The sequence below is a fragment of the Aplysia californica genome, unplaced genomic scaffold, assembly GCF_000002075.1.
Source record: "Aplysia californica isolate F4 #8 unplaced genomic scaffold, AplCal3.0 scaffold00358, whole genome shotgun sequence".
Taxonomy (NCBI): Eukaryota; Metazoa; Mollusca; class Gastropoda; order Aplysiida; family Aplysiidae; genus Aplysia; species Aplysia californica.
This window is the reverse complement of record NW_004797628.1, coordinates 414,972-435,826: the sequence shown is the minus strand read 5'-3', so window position 1 is coordinate 435,826 and position 20,855 is coordinate 414,972. Positions and strand designations below refer to the sequence as shown.

Sequence of the window (20,855 nt, the reverse complement as noted above, 5' to 3'; positions counted from 1 at the left end):
ATAATGTGCAAGTCAGGGCTCATTCAGACCCAAGACCCCCGTCCAGGGTCATTTAAAAATGCAAATCCTCCTTAAACAAAGCCATAATTCGTATTGTCTAGTACTTCTTAAAATCATTGGAGAGACTTGAGATTTCATAAAATTTACAATACGTCCCATGCATACACTTACTTCACATGACTGCTTGAGCTCCACAATTTTCTGCACAGACTCTCTTACTGCTTTGTGCACAAAGATAGTTGATGTCATTTTCATGTATTGTACCATCAGAGTGGTGGCAAGTGAGCCAGCTCGAAACAATGTAGACACTTCATCTGCAAGGAAAATTTAATGAGAAATATACAACTTATAAGCATTCTATATTATATATGTGAGGCATTGTGGTGAAATCAGGCGCTCGTCCAAATAATATAATTGAAGAAATCTGCCTTTTTCAGCCAGTATGGAATTTTTTTATTTTTTTTTTTTTTTTGGCTCAAAACCTTGTATGTCCATTCAAAAACACATTTGTGTGTGGATTTAGTGGAAAAACTGATTGAAGACATGAAAAAAAGTAAATTTGCAGTTTCCAAGGACTCTTGAGCTATGGAAGATACCAAACTTTGGTGGCCATTTTCTCTCTAATTTTACTTCTTAGACCAGGCGACCCCACCTCGTTCATTCGCAAATATCTAGACTTCTATTTAAGATAAAAGGATATTTTTTCATCGAAAGAAAGGCAAACGTACAACCTTTAAGATGATACCAATAACTCCATATGCCTAAAAATTTATGAGCGCCTGATTCAACAGCATCGTGACACATATATATAATATATATCTCTCTGATGATACTATATTTATTATCAGAACACAGAAAGTCATCCAATAACACAAACAATATCCTGAAACATTACAATCGAGTTAACCTGCACGTTTAATACTATTCAGTGCGTAAAAACCTAGGAATCTGATTAGGAAAGTAGTAACGCTGAAAGAAAAAAACAAGAGGTACCGTCTTATAGCATCTCATTGCTAAAAAAAGACCCAACAACAAAATACTGTTTTACTTCAAAGTGTTCAATTTTCTTATTATTTGACAAGAAAATTAAATACTTAATTGTAACAAGCGTCAAAATATTTTCAAACATGACTCAGTAATGCAATCATAGCTATAAAACCCTTGATAAGTCTATTGAATTTACTTAAATTTTTTTAAGGATCTCTAAATGCCAACAGTAGAATTTTAAAGAGGGACAATGACTTAAAAGTGAAGCCTAATATACGTATAAATGGAAGAAAAAAAATGTTTTAATTTAAAAAAATATAGTTACCCTCTTTCTCAATCTCTTTATCATTCAAAGCACAAAGCAGACTGGCTTCTTTCCTCTCATGTCGAAAAATCTGTAGCAGGGCATGAGCAAGAGTTGACCGCTCACTCTCCTCAGAGACTTGAGCCAGAGTTAAGATGTGATCAAATTCATCATCAAACAAAAGCTGGAAAAGAAAATGAAAGCATGGTTGGAATCCATCCTTAATTTTTACTTAGCGTTTTACACAACTTGCAACATAATTAACATAAGTGTCAAAGACTAGAAATGTTACAAGAGAGTAACAAACACAAAAAAGGAGAAAAGATAAGGAAGACAGTTGTTGATGGGAAAGAAGGAGCAAACCACACCAGAGCAACTGCCAGCCACCCATCCCCACCTTTGGATAAAAATTTACAATGAGGGCAATATAAATTAAAGCACTTTTAATAAGATGTGCACCAACACTCTGCAATCCAAAAATGCAGCATACAATAACAGAAAAACAAACAGAACTCATCAGTAAGCACATTAACATAGCAACAAACAAAGAAATACCACAAGCAAACAATAGGCAATGTTACCCTTTCTTAAATATTCTTAAATCACAGAGCTTTGACTCTAAATTCTCTGCAGTATAACAAGCATGTTTTACTACGGCCACTGCAATTTGAACAAAAGAAAAGGAAAAGGAGAAAGGAATATGTCATGGGATATGTTACAGAGAAATCAAATACACAGGGTATCCACCAAATCCTGGAAATTTTGTTCAAGACCCAAATTCGAGGGAACAATAAGGCCACTGCACGTCAAGAATGATCCTTAAAAAAGCCCATCCATCAAGGTTAAAAAGTCATAATGTCTTAAAATGAATGCATATGTACATTTTGTAGTTTAGTCTTCAAACAATAGATGATTATAATACTGGGTGACTGCCAACCCAGCTTCTCATTTTTCCAGGGGGGCTCATCCATTTTCCAGGGGCACGTTACATAACAATGACAGCGCATGCTCCATTTATATCTCTCGCTCGCTCCCTCCCTCCCTCCCTACCTATCTATAAATATATGTTTTTGAATACACACACACACACACACATGTAGTACATTATATCCAGCCAACAACATGTCAGTGTGGCACCGGGATCTTGCGTGACTTACGTACTTCAATCTGTTCTTACTTATTCATATTTTCCACTCATCATATTAGCCTATATACACTATATAAAAAATGAATCCTGTTTTGAGCATGATTCATGACAAATACGAAGACAAAAACTAGACATTATTGCTCAAACTCAAAGTAGAGAAATAACTTAAATGGCTCAAGTAGACCTGTTCAGTGTGAGAGGTGTAAGAACTGAGGGAGGGCAAGATGCAGAGACACAGAAAATCTGCCAATCTTGAACAGAAAGCTAAAATATAGATATAAATTACTATCACCCCATCCAATAAAACGTGAACACTTTAGTTCAATAACAAGGCATGACAGATACCGATTCCACCGCAAGGCCTGCACCAAAGCTTTGCAGAGAACTCTTATCGTATTTATCAAAATTCTAAATACTAAAAATTTGCTTCCAAGTTCAGTTTTTGTCCTCTAGCATTGCCTTCAGCCAGACAAGACGCCTGTATAATTTTATTTTATTTTATTTTTTTCAGAAGTGACAGCACAGGACAAATATTGATTTATTTTCATTGCAACACTGCATTTGTAATGCACAACCTGCATGGTACATATGTTGTGTTATCTATCAGACTATTACCGGAACATTTCTGGGTGGTAACGAAAGCAAAAGTAGATCTTGATTCTTCCCGATCGAGTCTCGGTGTCACATACACACTTCCGCCTGCCGCCATAGCAGCCTGTTTGCGTGAAACATACTCTCAGACCGGGAAAAGCCGAATGAATATCACAATAGCGACTGGCAAAGATGAACTTACGAAAACTTTTATGTATTTTTCCAGGTCTTTCCCAGGGCAATTTACAGATTTCATCAAATTCCCAGGGCAATCCGGGGTCTCTGCGATTTTTTTCAAACTACCGGGTAATTTCCGGGGGACCCCGGCATTCCCCAGGCCTTGCAATCACCCTGTTAATAGCTTATTTCACTTAACAATGATATCTGACCTCTGTATTCCTTGCCATGAGTTGATTCTATTATGTTTCCTCTTCATGATCAATCAACCATACTGTCTAGATAGCTAGCTACACTACTTGCGAGCGCCGTAAAACCTCTACTAAAAAAAATAAAAAAATAACTACACTACTAATATTACAGAGGCCCTATCCTTTCCCAACTTTCTCCCCCACTTCCCAACCCATTACAAAATTCCCGACTTTTTCCTGATTTCCCGACCTGGTGGGGAGGGACCCTGAATACAAGTAGCACACCTCTTTCAAACTTGTGTATTCATCTTCAGGCATGATGACCTCATGCTGGTACCGGGACTTGAGCCTCAGAGATCCCATCTCGCCTTTCATTCCAGCCACTGGCTGCAACTGATAGGCATTGTCCACAAAACCTCGTCCTGCCAGATCACTCAGCGGAACAGTCACAGAAGCTGCAACAAATCAATGTTGGAAAGTCTAAGAGCTGAGAAGCAAACATATTTAACACTATCTAATCCATAGATTTCATTTTTAGTACGAGAGTTTTAGTTTTAGTAAGAGTTTTATGGCACTTGCAACACAATAAGGTCATATAAATGCCAAAGATTAGAGGCATTACAAGAGAGTAACAAAAACAAAAAAGAAGGAGGGGAGATAAAGACGATAGATGTTTGATAGAAAAGAAAAAGCAAACCACACCAGAGCACCTGCCAACCACCTACTAATCCTTAGAATACAAGTCAGCATAGTCACACATTTCCTATCATACTATACAGCACTCAGACAACACCTCTACCTACCCTTTCTGTCACTATCAACCCTTGTTTAACACTGAAAGAAAGTACAATGACAACTGTAAATTTGTACTTTGTTTTCGAAGTGACTGCAAGAAATAGATAGAATTTCTCCTTCTAGTGAACTGCATAAAAAAGACAATAAGATTACAGCACAGAGAATATAACATAAGAGATAGTTACATGTTAAGGTTCATAATGAGCTTGTTTGAAATACAACAAAAATAATGTTATCAGCTCCTTACCAATTTCAGTATCCTTCAACCTTTTGATTTTGTTGAACAAAGACACAGTGAATGATTCCACGGTGGGCGGAATATCACTGTAAAATAAAAATGAAAAATGAAATGTTTAGTTTAAAAAACAGGGGGGAATAAAGAAAAATGTGAATATATTCTTTGGTTAGACTTTAATGAAAAAAATATCCAGCCAACTACAGTACAGTAAACTGGGGTGACTTTGTATGGTGATAGATAGCAACATAGCAACTACCTGAGTTAATCAAATACTTTCCTCTTTATTTTGGCGGATGAGTCAAAAGCAACTCTTTAGATATGTACAATAGAAAAAGAAAACAAAATTCATTGGCTGTAGTCAAAACAAATCTAGTTCAATTTTCTTTAAACCACAAATAGGGTGACTTTGCAACATCTTGCATTACCACCTGAAAAGGTCATACAATATACTAAAATTATTTTCTTCAAAATTTGCACTTAAGTTAAACAGCACATCAAGTCAACTCCTGCTCACTGAAAATTGTGCACTTTTAAAATTAGTTTCACAAAACATTTTGTTACAAAAAAAAATCGTTGAAAATAGTCCTCCGAGGTTGGTTTGATTTCAGAAGAACCTAGTCCTCATCGACAGTATCCAAGGTGTTAATGTCACTGTCAGAAAGAGATGCAACAAATGAAGTTGATTGATTATTTGAAGAGCCGGCAGCAGTCATTGAGCAAAAGAGACGTCCTGTGGTTGACATTTGTTTGCATTGCTTGGAGGGAGCAATGCAAAACCTATGTATAATTACTGTATCCAATTTGGCACTTGTTTCCAAAACTGCTCACCTGATGCGAGAGTGAAGGTAGGCTTCCATGAGAATATTTATATCAATCCAGTCTTTCAGTGAGCATAAGGAACGAGTAAAAAAAACAAAACAACCCGACCATTCCTTATGATTTATAGAGACCACCCACCCACTTACATTCTTGTTATACCTAGTAACATGTGGGCCACCTGGCACCATGAATTCCATAAGCAACTAGATTTTGTAATTGGCATAATGAGCTATTAATAAGCCATGAGCTGTCCTAATAACCATGATACTTTTTATACTCTTTGTATTATTCATGACATGTTCAGGCTATTTCATTCTGAGTGAGATATGGTTTCTTCCCCCCCCCCCCCCCCCCCTTTCATCTGCAAGATTACTTTTATTATGGTTCAATAATTTAGAAGGGGGCATATTCTCAAGTGACTTTAATATTTTTGAGAATACTCCTTGATTTCTTCAGCTGCAATCATCTTTTCACCATTATCACATATCCTCTTAGATAATTATTGGTTGTTTCTCCTCAGAGCACCAGTGACTTAGTCATCTTTTTGTAAATTGTTCCGATATAGTATTATCCTCCTTTAAAAATTTTAAAAAGAAAATTCTCAATAATTTTTTCTACCATTCTTTCTTGTTGTAACAAGAGAGCAGATGGTGTACCATCTCACCTCGCTAAAGCCTTGTCAAAACAGTAAGAACCTGCCCCCCACATTTCATTTGAACGCCTGTCGTTATGTTCTATACAATTGCGGAAGGACTATTATACCGCTCCACAAAAGCCCAGGTTGATGTAGTTTTTCCACAAGTCTTTGCAGTGGCAAATTTCTGAATTCCTTTTATATTTCAAAGGCACAGTACCGAAACAAAGCATGGTAAAAGAGAATAAATATATCGGTTAATTTTCAATACAAGTAGCATACACCAAATTTATTCACTTTTACAACTATTTCTTTTATTTATCCAGATCATCTATGCCCAACAATCCTTTTCTATGTCCTTTTAAACATTGGAAGCTAAACATTTTATTAACTTGTTTTGATAATCCTTGATATTCCTAGGGGACAAATCTTTACATTATTCATGATAAGAAATCCCTGTATGTAGGTCACCATGCTGACAACTCATTTTAGGAGTCTTCACCAAACAAAGTGACTTTGAAGGAGTCTGTCCTTAACAACACCTAAGGTCAAGGCAAAGTTACTAAACGTAATGATATCAGAGGTATCTTGTGGCACCTATAGTCGATTAAGCACAAGAAAAGAGGGTTGAGGAAAATATAATGCAAGGCAAATTTACTACTCGCCTAAAAAAATTTCAAAACTTTATTTTTCTTTCTTTTGGAACTAATTACTGCTGCTTTGTAAACAAAGTTTGTGGAATGGAAATCACAATAAAAAATACATGAAACTTATCTCACATACTTATTAGCCATAAATTGGAAACCATTTGGTAGGCTACTTCTTCAAGGATCCAAAAGCATGTTTACACTTTTAATTAATGAAAATTTTGCAAAGTAACACTGCCATACAAGATCATCCCTTAGCATGGGTAGGGCAACTTACAATTATTCTCAAATGAAAGTACTTTTGTATAAAGAACAAGGCAGTTCATCATCCTGTACAATGAAAGAGTATGTGATCCTGACTTGGTAAGAATGCATAAATGGGGAATGAAAATAGACTTTTCGAATTTAAAAAAAGAAGAAAAAGGTGACCAAACAATAAAATCTTCCATTCTGTTGATGCAGGTAAAGTTTTGAGTTCTACTACGCACAAAGTTTAACCTGCAACGGCAGAACACTTAACCCTACCCAACAAAGCAAAAAGACTGAAACCCTGCAGAGGCTAGAATAAACGTAGTATTCTAAAAATTACCATTTCGATACTAATATTATCCTCTCCCAAATTATAATACAACATCCCCACCTTACTAAGGCCCATATAACGATAATGATACTAAAAAGCACTATCAGAAGTGTAATTGACCAAATAAAACATATTGTATGTCACTAAATAGAGACAGCATTTTTCAACTTTTAGCCCCTACCTTACTGCGGTTGGCAACCGACTCATATTCATTCAGAGGCACATGCTAAGAATCTATGGCCAGCGTTCCTTTTCATTAACAAGGCTACAACTATACTACGAGCGCTAGATAAATCTACTAGAGTTAATATTACAAGTTCGAACATTGGACTTGTATTTTTTTGACGTTGCATAAACTGTAACTGAAGAACTGCTACCCCACTCCACTGGCCAGTCTAAATAAAGCTTTAAACCATTTGAAGACCTCAGGGATTCTTATTGGAGGGGTACTTTCTTGCACTAAAAATAGAGAGAAAAAAATGCTGAGACGGACTCCTGATTCTGCCAGAAATCTACAAGACAACTTTCATCTTTATTGATTCCAACAGACAAATTTGTCTTACAACTGAAGTCTATCACCCATGACAATAGACCATTTCACAAGCAAAAAGAATACATACTCACTCTAAAAAAAATTCTGCAGACCAAAATGGATTAGCCCCTTCCCCAACATCTGTGCGCCCTACACGGACATTATTAAGAGCGAGCACACAGTACGGGTGGTTTAGTTGTTTGGGTGGTAATCGGTGGGCATCCAGAACACTGACAACCAACTTGTGGAACTCTTTCAGCAAGGCGTGTTTAAACTGTGGCTTTGGGGCTCGAGAATTTTCACAGTAAGGCTTCAAAAACTGGATCCATTTCTGGAAAGAAAAGAAATGCATACCAATAAATGTGAGACCTAACCATAAGTACTAAGAATTGTTTTTAAAAAATGCGACATTCTAATCGGACACATAATGATCCAAATTGTGTAGTAAAGTAAAAGAAGACATACATAACACTCTTCACAAAATAAAAATACTAAATACACACTGCAATATTATGAAATGTAAATATTTACGTAAACACCAGTAATAACAGTACATTTTGAAACTCCCTTCAGTTTTCTTCCACACATGTGAATTCTGTAATGCATATCTAATTAGTCTGACTTTCAAATCAAATGTTCTGAAACATTTTAAGCTCCCAAGCACCATCCTTTAATATTTACTACGGAAATATGTTAAATAAAGATAAAAAATACAAGGAATATAAAAATTCCACTACATAAAAGTTGTCCCAGTTCTTAAAAACGATGACGTTAATCACAGGACTATACACTATAAGAATGTTGTCTTGAAGAATTCTGCTTTATAATGTCTTTTAAAAGACTGTACACTATAAGAATATTGTAATAAAGAATTCTGTTTTACAATTTTTTTTAAAGACTGAAAGTTCTTTCTGCTTCAGGTGTTAGTCGATAAAGTATTCCATAATGTTGGACCAGCAATAAAACAAAATCTTTCCTCAAAACAAGAGTTTTTAAATAAATTTAAACCAAAAAAAGACCTCAAGACACGAGACACGACCAGGCTGGCACAACTGTAAAAGATCTTGTAAATAAGGTGGTGCTAAGTTATGAATACATTTATAAGGAAAACAAGCAATCTTGAAATCTGTTCTCTTTTCTAATGATCTTTTTTCTAAGGACAGCCAGTACCAATTTTTTACAGTTCTTTGGATTCAATACCTTTGCCTTTCCTTACCACAAGCCTGGCTACTTAGATCAAAAAATTTTTTTAACACTCTGTAAATGTAATAACAAAGCACTGGTACATCTTTCAGATGTGCATTGCAGTAAACGAGACAACTGGTAATGAGCAAATGGACAAGCACTTACAGTATCAAAGGTTGGATATATATAATATTTCTTTGCCACCAAAATTGAAAAGTTTTATACATCCTTATTCCAGATATATGTGTAGAGCCAGTGTAATACTAACTATTAAGGATATTCAATAACACTATGAACATCTTTCCGAGGTGAATGAAAATCAAACATTGGAGATGAAACAACACAAACCTGAGCCAAATCAGAACTGTCAGCGCAGACATAGCAAATTTGTTCATTGTTGTTGTCGTAATTGCTAACAATCTGGAAACAGTTGGGCCTGAAAGATTAAAAACTTACACTGTAAAATTCAATTTAAAAATGAAGTAGTCTTCATACAGTAAACAGAGAAGATAGTACATGTTCCCAACACCAAAAGATCAAAACTTCTGAAAGTATTATGTAAATGGGAAACAGTGAGTACAGAAAGGTATAAATATTTGCTGAAGTGAAATACATTATATCACAATTATAAAGATTTTAGTTACAGGTGAGAAAACTGCTACATAACATTTGTCCTTTGTTCCCATATTCCTTTCCAACTTAAAAGTTCAATAAATTCTTCACAAAAATTACAGTTCCCATTTATGAGTGACGTGCAATAGTCACATCATGACAGTGTCATGAATAATAAATAGTCAAACCTTAACTCAAACACTAATCCCTTGGAACATCCATGAGTAAATATTCCTCACTTTTTTAGTGTGTAAGGGTTTGATTTTACCGAAACCGACAGTCGATTTTTGAAGACACAAATAATTTCACATTGTTTCTATAAACCATTACCACACTAATTCAATTAACTCTTTTTATCAAGCTCTCTTACTCTTATCTAAGGTCTTCTATATCATCAACATTTGTAATGTTCCTTTTCCTCATCAGTAGTCCTTCAAGATTTCATTGTTCATTGCATTAACTCAATACCTCTATGCACATACACCTTCCCCTCCCTAATTTTTTTTTTAAAAGAAAGAAAGACAAGGAAACACACATACAGCAAACAAACAAAATATTGTGTTGACCTGTTTTTCTGAAATACAATTGAGAGAAAATTGTGGTTCACATAATGGTTGAATAAATGACAGCGAGCTGCATACCTTCCAAACAGACTGCTGTGGACCGGGTAGAGTGCGCTGTATCCAAGGTCAATGATTCCCTTTGGTTTGGATTTCTAGGAAAAATGGAAAAATGTATAAAAGATTATGGTTTGTAGTAAATAAGAATCTTACAGTTTTCTTATTGGCATTAATAAACATGTACACACTGAGATCAGATGTTGTGAATCTTAAACACTGACCAAAAAGAACATATTTATTTCACTTTCTAAAAAGATAAAACAAATAAATTACTCACCTTTTCATTTTCAAAATAATACAGATATTTCTCTGTTCCATTGAGGACGAAATAAAACGGCTTCCACAGTTTTTTACGATCACCTGAAACAAAATGTTGCAGTGAAGTTAATACCATACACTTCAAACTTTAAATCAAAAGCAGTTACGTGGTAAATTCAGACTATTTCAAGGGACCTTTTTTTTTTAAGCAAAACACCAGCAACTCCAATTCATATCAACAGACAGTGCAAACAATACTAAGTCAAAGCAACTGTATAAAAATACAGAGAACAACAGACAGGTACACTTCGTTACGGTTAACGGCACTCATGCTTGAAACAGATTTCACTGATGTACCAAACCAATAATTACAACAACAGTAATCGATCTGTAACTTCATAGAAATTTTTTAAAACTTCATTGCTTGTTTGTTTCGTTTGAGTTGACAACTGAGATGGGTTATCTTATGAAGACAAACATTCACATTGATAGACTAACTTCGCTTGTTGAGAAAGCCAGTCATGTCAATTCTGTCATTGCTGCGAGTGAGGAGACTGGGGCCAGAGCTCTGGTGGATTGATGAATAGATTTCCTCCATGCCATCCACAGCCTCAAAGCGATTGTCGATGTCATTTAAATACTGAGGAGCAAAAAATTTATAAAACCAACTTACAAACTATCCCATCATCAGGCTTAATTTTTCTCGCAACCATCCCACACAAAACTGATCTGGGTATTTTTATTAGAAAACTTTAAGTATTAACCAAAACATTATGTCAGTGCCATTTGTTCAGACTAAAACTGATTTTTTAAGCTAGCAAAATTTTTTAGGTTAATAATTAAAATTATTTTAAACGATTTGTCTTCCTTTCACATACAGCAATATAAAAAGTTTCACATAATACAAAACATCACCTTGAACTTCAGAATATTACATACATTTGACAGGCTTTATTTAGTTGATCGTCGATCATTTTACTCTAATAATAGAAGCTTTCCGAGAAACATACCCTGTTTGTTCTGTACACAGCAGACACAAGCTTTGACCCATCTACAATTTCCTCAGATGTGTACCTTTTGATGATGTCATCCAAGCTGAAACAGGACAAATTGAAAAATAATTTTCAACCATGGGATAAACCCTCCATAGCCTCACCCCTTGAGAATTTTGTTCACCAAAATGTGTCTTGTAATGGTTCCATTTATACATCCAAAAGGGCAACATCTAATCCATTTTGGGACTCTTTTTTTAAATTACATTTTTCAAAAACAAGATTTGCAGCAAATGGCATGATTCCCCTTTCTCCTCCACAGATATCAGTCAGTGCCTTTCCAAACTGCAAAGTAAGAATACCATGCGTCTATCTTTTTAACCCATAAGTTCGAAATAAAATTTCAGTAAGTTGAACAAAAAAAAAGAAAAATTCATAGCAAAAAATATTGTCGAGTGCCATTCCAATAACGCGTCGATAAAATGAAGTCTACTATGCCATAGTTATGACATGCCTTAAAAAGAACACTATCTTGAAAAAAGTTAACCCATGACCAATGAACTTTTTAGACATAAATGTTGATATAACTGCCTCTCTCATGACAGAGGCTTTTGGTTTGACAACTGATACATTTTTTATCTTTACTTTTAAATTTTCTATGCACAAAATGTAGTACATTTTATACAGTTGAATAATGGATTTGGAAATGATGTTCTCATGTGAAACCTATGTAGCTTAGCAAAAAAACCTATTCACTAATGTTACAGATATTCATTGTATGGGCCTGTGTGCAAGATTTCAACGTTCAAGGTCTTTGTTTTACTGTGTTCTTTGAATTTATTATAATGTATTATGAAATAAGCATGTCACAACCTATGAATAGGTTACAAAATCCCAAAACTTAATTAAGGAACTTGACAAAAATGGATTCTATTCTCAAGGTTTTACAGAATATCCAATAGATTAATAAAATTATGCATAAAAAGTACTGAAACTGAAAACAGGCTTTGAGTTCAGCTTCCTCTTCGTAAGAACAACAACAAAAAAGAAAAAAAGAGAAAAGAAATAGAAAATCCTCACAGGAAATTGTGACAAAACTAAAGCAAAAAATACACTGGGTTTCAAAATACCTGTCAAAGTAACGACCACCTAGGTGCAAGTATCTTCCTTTCTTTTCAATCCGGAAACGCCTGACCTCTTTCCCACACAAGAAAAACAGAGAGTAGTCTCCAGGGGAGTTTTCACTGGGTCTGATCAAGTAGCTGCCCTCACCAGCTGCAGACACAAATCAAGACAAATCTATTTATCCATTCTCACTTACATGATGCAGTCATGAGCATTAAAAGAACAGAAGAAAATGTGCATATGTGCCTCAATGCTTCCCAAAAATGTTCAAGGAAATACATACTTCATAATTCAATGACAAACATCACAATAAGAATAACCCCATTGGGGCATCATCAAGAACTCTTCTCGGTCTGCTGAGACTGCCAGAGAGCCCCTTCTCCTTGACATGATTCGTCACGATTTCTCATTTGGTCAACAAATTCATCAAATCGTGTACCAAATGTATTGTCGCAGAGATCCTTGTTCTTTTTCTATTTTGACCTGTAGTTAGGCCTAAATGACTGTGTTTTCTCTCCATTTACTTCATTGAAATTTTTTAATGGCACATGAGATTAAATCTGCTTAGTCCTGAAACATTTTAACAATTAAAAAAAAATCAAGCAGGGTAATTTTTAAAACACAAAAAATCATCTTTTCAAAACACCAGAATAAATAGACAGGAACTGCTAAAAATTAACAAAACAAAAGACTCATTTCTTTGAAATCACAACTAATATATAAAAATAAGGAAAGAAAAACGTGGGAGTGATAATCATTACCTTTCATAAGCTTTTCAACCGCCTCCTCTTTTGTGATATTTCCATGAAAATATGAGAGAGCTTCCACAGGGTCACCATCACATTTCTGAATTAGAAATAAAGAGAAAGCGTAGGTCTAGAGTAAAAATCTGTCTAAAATTTATATCATATTAATACAGTGAAGTGTTTGAACAAAGAGCAACAAGCCCAGTTTCATAGAACATGTTACACCAGAGGCTGTGAACTCAACATAAAAGGGACTTGGTGATTTTCAACTACTTGAATCTGGACAGCTGGCAAGAATTGGGTTCCGGTTTTTTGTTTTAGTTAAAGATTTCGTTTGTTGAGAAAACCAAAGATTTCCTCCGCGAAAAAAAGTAAAATGGTATATGTTTTACGCCCCCCTATCAACTGGTTTCTTGTGCAGGAATGTCCCTCTAGTTTGTGCCTAAAGTCATTTTATGAGCTTTATCAAGACCAGTACCCACCCCAGCCCCCCACCCCCTATAATGGATTGTAGTTCATAAGCAGACTATTAAGCCAGTCGTTCAGCTCGTCCCATGGAAGACCAAGTAGAACAGAAACATCGCAAGAGACTGTCCACTACACCGGTACCATACATTTGCTACAGCAGTATCCCTCAAAGCACCATTTATATCTTATTAAGAGAAATTTGGGTGGGCACAAACTTCCATCATTGTCAAACCTGTACACACAAAATTTGAATAAGAACCAATTCAGAGCTTAACTCTGGCCCTTGTCTTAAAACTACAGTACTAGAGGATATTCACCCACTAAATGAAAAATTGGATGTGAGTGATCATGTGATCAATTCCTTACCAAGTCTTCCACAAACTGAGCAGGCACAAGTCCACTCTCTTTTGTCCTCTCTGCTGAAACCCATAACCATTCATTTTCCAATTCATTGTGAACAATAAAGGTGTCACCTTTGTCAAAACTGCAATGAAAAAGACAAACCCCATTTTCCTTTAGGGTGCCAAAAAACAACCAGAACAAATCTAAACAAGTCAATGTCATAAACACATTTGTAAAAGCCCTGACACTGAATGTTCAGAATCTTAGAATAAATCAAAGACACTTTGACAGACATTCATGTCTCACTAATCATAATTCAAGTCAGGATGGACTAACATTCTCTAATACATTGCCATTGTTTTAGGGTGACTTAATTCTCTCTGTGCAAAAATTTAGGCCATCTCACAAGTAGTTACTTGTTGAAAAAATATTCAAAAATTTAACAGCTTTGTAAATTTGTTGTCTGGACCTCTTTTTTGTCATATCGATGCTAAGTACAAAATCTGAACTGTACTCAAAGACAATGGGCAAAAACTACGTACTCAAACATTTAAGAAATGAATAAAAATATCAACAAAATAAGGTTCAATGGTACGTTACATGCAAAATACTCATCAACTTACTTCAGTTCATCTGTTTCAGGCATCTTTCTGTAGGAAAACATTGCAAGAACTCTGCGACGGTCATCCACAGGCTGAAATAATATGATAAAATGTGAGCAGGCTTCCAGGAACACATCATTTCACATAAATTTTTGCACTTAAAGATGAGTTTACTTTTTAATTCAAAGTTGCTTTTCATGATAACAGAACATCTTGTGTATCTTTCATGGAGCATAAAAAAATTGACAAAAACATATTTTTAAAAATGCACTGTTTCTATTTAAAACAATTTTGGTTCAATGACATGGTCTAATTAGACATAATAATTTATGGAATCTACAATGAAATAGGAAAATTCTATACTGAATATCATGACTTTTACGACATGCTGAGGGCAAGAAAATTGACATGCATAGCATATAAAAAAGAGAAGCTTTACTTCTTGACACAGTTTCACTGTTTCTATTAAATAAGCTTTGAAAACAAAAGTGTATGAACCAACACTCAATACTTTATTGTCTGATGCTGAAAAAATCACACTCTTGTAAAACGTATGAATTCATATTTCATTATTTCATGAGCACTCTTCAAAAAGTACACTGGAGATCATGCTGAAAATGTTGGTATGGAACAAGATACAAAATAATAGAAGTGTTTCAACCTCATTTCCAGCACATTTTTAAAACTTGTGATATTTACCATGCAGTCAATAGATACCACAAACTAAATTTTCAAAGTAGCTGTATGCTAAATTTATTTGTATCATATGAAACGCCTATATCTCCCAAGAATTCCGATACCATTCTTAAACCTCTCAGTCCATTTTTAAGCATTTTTAAGAAAATGGCAGTTGTTTTACATATGATCAAATTTGCTTAAGTCGCTAACTGGCTGCAACCCCATGTTTGACAGATAATAAAAGAGTACCAAGTGCACCAAACATCTCCACATTAACAGAGTACAATCACTATAGCATAGATATGGAGTCTAATTTTTTTCAAGACTGTGAGATCATTACAAATCAATATTTTATGGTCTCAACATGCGCAATGATCTGTCCTTATTTCGACCCGGTTGGTGCCGCATTGGCGAGCGAGTCGGCTCTATACTGTAGTGTACCGAGTGCTCCCTCCTGGGGAGTCACATGCTTTACAAGTTTCTTGGAAAGGATTGATGAAAAATAATTCCAAGCCGATTACTTTATTCTAATAGAAAATGAACTGACCTTTCTTTAGGTACCTTTTTTGAGCCAGTATTTTACAAATTTCACATAAAAATTGATCTTTGAAAACTTTGATGATATTTTTAAAGGCTTTCTATTTAAACGCCAAAGGCCAAAAATATACCACAGGAAAGCCCTTTCAGAGCTCTGCAGTTCTCCGCCATAAAAAGACGGTATTTAATCATCAATCTTTCTGCGAAGCATTTGAATGCACGCGTGTCAATTTTTTAACAGGCCGACCACGCATTCCGACCATAAGGAGCTTCGCTTTCCACGCCGATTCTCCAGCTCCTAATAATCGGACATATAAACAACTTACACCATTGTAACAAAGTAAGCTGAACTTTTACAAAGTGTACAGCATTTTGTGTTTTACAGCGAAAGAGCAAAGAAACAGCGATCTGAATTACCCCGATTTCACCGAAACCACACGCTCGGAAGGCCGCAAGTGCCTGCGAGGCCCTGTTTACACTACCTACTGTCAAAATTACTTTAATTGAGAGAGGCAAACTTGTTAAAATCCTTTTATGTTGTGCAGAAATAATTATATAACTTACTACCTGAAAGAATTATCTTTTATTGAGACACAATTTTTTTGCCTTTTCACCTAACTTTGATAGACTGCATCTTTAAACCAAATGCGAAAGGAAGCTTACCTCTGCAGGAGGAACTGGATACTTCAACTGCTCATTCTTGAACAAACATGAACAAGCTGTGTAGTAGCCAATAAGATCAGAAAGTGACTCAAACTGTCGTCCTCCAATATAATAGTCCCCACACATTGCCAGTATTCTGGAACAAATGCAAATGAGAAGCAGCATAATAAAAACCAACACTTGCAAACAGTTCTTATTCCATATGCCTGATACTATAAAGAAAACAAATCTAATGGTATTAAAACAATGAGAAAGAAAAAACAACATTATATCTTTGATTCAGCAGATCAGAATAGAGAAAATGATGCAGACTGGTTATCTCTCAATTTTTTCCTAAAAAGGCTGTTACTTGGAGCACATCAGTCTTCACAAATCCAGCTTGTCTTCAGACCATTCCCAAAGGAGGGATATTGACTTCTTAAGCACAGCAGAATTTTTAATGGGCTGATTTATCAATGTCATGCTCATACTGTTACTTTCGCCATTTTTCCTCTACTTCTTGTGAACTGCTACTTCCCGGGTGCTTTGATAGTCGAAGCAGACTTTGTGCTGTTGAGGCTAAAGGTGAGCAGAGTAAGCTTGATTCCTCCATCTGGATTTCTCAGCTGACATCCACCCCTTGATGCTCATATGACCTTATGCAGTTGTGAGTGCCATAAAACCTTACAAAAACTAAAACTAAAAAAATCTAGTTTCAAAAATCATTTCAGTATCAAACCAAAAAACATAGTTTCAACAGCTTAAAGTAACACATAAAGACAGAAAGTTTCAATTATTCTTCGGTTTGTTGACAGCAGTCTTGAAAAAACAGGAATGTTTGTGCACAGCACCCACTTGTAATTACCTGAAATGCGTTGGTGGACCTGAAGGTCCTAAGTACGACAGTACAAAGGAGCCAGGTTTGCTGTAGCTTTCTCTTATTAGGTAGCTTCCTACTTTACCACTGTTGCGAAGGCATTCCTCCGCAGATTGTCTGTCAAGCCTGCCATGATACCAACTGTAAAAAAGACAATAAGTAGAGATAGAATCATTATAAAAAGACATTGAACAAGATTGTCATGATCAGAAAGAAGGTATACATTTTATTTTTAGACAGGTGGACATTTTGGACTGTGTCATTTTTAAAATTTTTTAAAATACAAGGGGGGAATGAGAAGTTGTCATTTGTACATTGTACTGGTGATTGTCTTGGGTAGGCGAATGTTACAGCAAGTTCCACTGTGTTATCTAAATTGACTGGACTAGTACCCTAAAACAGGAATATACACAACTCCAATATATCTAATACAGCCTGTCGTGTAAGGTGTAGTACTTTCACTCCTTAAAACATTTGAACACCCAACACAGAGCAGAGATGTCGGAATGATGAGAAAAGTCAAAGTCCAAAGAATCTTCCCTTCTTATACAACACTGGGATCTGTGCAGAAAGCAAGAAAATGAAAGAAAGAAGAAAGGCTGACCACAACAAAAAATACATGTGAGTGGACAGGAAGCTGACCTCAAGAGAGACCAACTTAAGAACCTGACGACAAATGGCAGTTGACCAGAGCCAATGGTCAATGGAAGGAGGAGTAAACGTTAAGAACAGTTTCCATTCTCAAGAATCCAAGATGAAAGAGAAAGATGTAGCAGTGAAGATGCAACAACATAATGTCATAGACTACCTATGGGGGCTCTCGTCGTCTAGAGGTTAAGGTGTTCATCTCTCATTCAATAGGTCGTGGGTTCGAAACCAGAGGGCGACAGAAAATTTTCTTCTCTAAAATTGTCTCCTTTCACATCCTTTTCTGCTTTCTAACAATGTTCTGTTGTCTGCTTTCATTTCCACTTTCTGCCCCCACCCCCTCACCTCCTTTGCCCCCTCCTCTGGTCTCCTGACTCTATCTGCAGCCTTTCTACTGCAACTCCTTGGCTCCTTCTTACTTCTGTCTTTCAGCCACACCCCTGCTGATCTTCTGGTAGGAAAGATCTAAACCTAGCCTTATCGGGACGAACAGTCACTCTCTCACAATTCACATTATTTTCTATCATCCGTTCTCAACACCCAGGTAGAGAATCTAGACCTAAAAATCCATTGCATTCTCAGACCGGGTGAGAATAAAATGGATATTGAGAAGAACGACAGCCTTTTACCATAGTTTGATGTTTTGCAGTTCGAAGTGATTATTCGGACTCGAGTCCGAATATGAAAAAATGTTATTCGGACTCTGATTCTTGTCCAGCATGACATCACTTCCGACTTCCTGTGACTCGTGAATCCGGCTTCCTGTCCTGCCTCACTCGTGACTCGCCTCAGGCTGGGTAGAGAACGGGATCACTTCGGGCAAAAAGGCGTTTTGTGCAGGAGCCGAGTTTTAATCTTATGATGAATTTGAGGCCGGCCTGAAAAGTTATAGCGCTTCTAATAAATGTTTATTTGTCAAGAGGTCATCAGAAGCAATTAAAGATGGCTCGTTAGCGTGTGTCGGGGTCAGATGGGCGGCCTGCACACGTGTGGCTGTGTGCGTGTCGGGGAGGGTGGTGGGGGACACTATCGGTCCGGGCTTTGAACGTCGCATACGCGTCAGTCTCCCCCCCCCCCCCCCCCCCCCGGCAACTGATCATTATTACAATAATAAGCTAGTCTCGACGTAGATCTACGTAATGAATACGTAATGAATTGTGTGCTGGTCTATGGAATCAAAAGTTGCCGTATGCTCAGCTCTACACAGCAACACAACTTTTTCTTGGTAAACAATCGATATGACACAGGCTTGTGTATTTGAACGAATCGGTCTTTTATTTTTTTTACACAGCTCATAATATGCAGGTGCCAGGTGGTCTGCTAATCTTCAATTTTACCTTTTTCTACAACAAAGAAAGTGGGAAAAGTGGGGGGGGGGGGGGGGCGTATCAATGAGGCGGCGGGCATTGGATCGGCAGATAAGGTGTGGGGGAAACTAAAAAATGGCGGAAAATTGGAAGCACTGAACGTTAGATCTATAGAACGAAGACACTGCCTTTTTTCGGGACCCGAGTCCGAATAACATTTTTTCATATTCGGACTCGAGTCCGAATAACGACGGCCTTTGCAGTTAGGTTGCATCCCTGTTCTTTGTGTTGCCTATTTGGTCATCAAGACTCCCGGAGTTCTTCTCTGGATGTAAACAAATGGATGATGGACTTTAACGAACGGAACTACAATATCACCCAAATCAAAATAATTTAAACAGCTAGCTAGATCTAGATCTAGACTAGATCTAGATCTAGGCCTATATATCTAGATCAATAATCCAGATTCTAGATCTAGATTAGAATATAAATCTAGATCTAGATATTAGATATCTAGAACTAATCTACAGTCTACAGCTGGCCTCTGGCTGCAGCAAACCAAATCCGAGATCAATACAAACGTATCATCTTACTTTGCCTCAGACTTATAATTCTACAATATTAACCACCTGTTCCTGGAGCGACGGAGGGGGAAAACTTTCCGACACATCGTCATCGGCTTCGCCGTCGAAAGTCTTGTTTATCGGAAAAACAAACAGTCAAGCAGCCATGTATTTTTAATCAAAATATTAGCATGGGCATTGTACACAATCATGATGAACCAAACAGTCTGCCGATTATCTGCGGCTGGGAAAAATGAGATCATGCAGATTTATTAAATTAAAGTGAACTTCGCGGGTTGGGTGTCGAATCCAAGTAACGTAGTTTCCACAAACAGAACCGAAGAGAGCAAAATCAGTGGCAAGAGAGAGAACAGGCCAAGGGCCTTACGACTACAACGCATCAGGCGTGATATCAGAAAGTGCTGACATAACACCACACTCTTTTAAAAGTAACTTACAGTTCTTCGTCTGGTGCTTTCAGTTCACTTTCGATATGCTCTTCTGTACATTCTAGATCACCCGATCGTGGGTCAAATTCAAGATCTTCGCTGTCTGCATTTGGCCCGTCAGCAGCCATTTTATCATTCTACAGCGAATAGAGCGCAAGCTTGTGATTGGTTGAAAAATGCCATTGACCACACAGAACGGGGTCATTCCACCCACGCACATAAAAATGTTCATTCACTTCCTAAAAATATCATTATAATCTCATTAACATACATTAATTATTATAATGAACTTCATTCACTAATAGGCCAGTGGTGGCTGGATACCTATGGCAACTTGACCTTAGCAGATAAAGTTCACGCTTCCCCCCGCGGCACAGAATACTGATCGTCTCGGTTAGCCTAATATTATTTGTAGGCTAGCATACTTTAGCCTAGACGAGGGCATGATTTCCTTGTTCTCTTTTTTTTTCCTGAAGAAGAAGAAGAAGAAGAAGAAGAAGAAGAAGAAGAAGAAGAAGAAGAAGAAGAAGAAGAAGAAGAAGAAGAAGAAGAAGAAGAAGAA

At 36.5% G+C, this 20,855-nt stretch overlaps 1 protein-coding gene across 1 annotated transcript in view; it reads right to left on the bottom strand.

Annotated features, from left to right (window-relative positions):
• LOC101852032 (ras GTPase-activating protein 1) overlaps positions 1–20,464 on the bottom strand; it is a 39,672-nt gene extending 19,208 nt beyond the window's left edge. Inside the window, exons 1-17 of the mRNA XM_005103108.3 lie at positions 20,303–20,464; positions 17,315–17,467; positions 16,471–16,606; positions 14,614–14,684; positions 14,015–14,132; positions 13,196–13,280; positions 12,440–12,584; positions 11,328–11,412; positions 10,816–10,957; positions 10,337–10,419; positions 10,081–10,154; positions 9,176–9,263; positions 7,735–7,973; positions 4,440–4,516; positions 3,683–3,852; positions 1,313–1,475; positions 172–314 (exon numbers count right to left, since the gene is read on the bottom strand). Of these exons, the coding sequence (XP_005103165.1) occupies positions 172–314; positions 1,313–1,475; positions 3,683–3,852; positions 4,440–4,516; positions 7,735–7,973; positions 9,176–9,263; positions 10,081–10,154; positions 10,337–10,419; positions 10,816–10,957; positions 11,328–11,412; positions 12,440–12,584; positions 13,196–13,280; positions 14,015–14,132; positions 14,614–14,684; positions 16,471–16,606; positions 17,315–17,467; positions 20,303–20,421 (2,091 nt within the window). The 5' untranslated portion in view covers positions 20,422–20,464. The remainder of the gene's footprint in view (positions 1–171; positions 315–1,312; positions 1,476–3,682; positions 3,853–4,439; positions 4,517–7,734; positions 7,974–9,175; positions 9,264–10,080; positions 10,155–10,336; positions 10,420–10,815; positions 10,958–11,327; positions 11,413–12,439; positions 12,585–13,195; positions 13,281–14,014; positions 14,133–14,613; positions 14,685–16,470; positions 16,607–17,314; positions 17,468–20,302) is intronic.
• Positions 20,465–20,855: the final 391 nt, after the last annotated feature.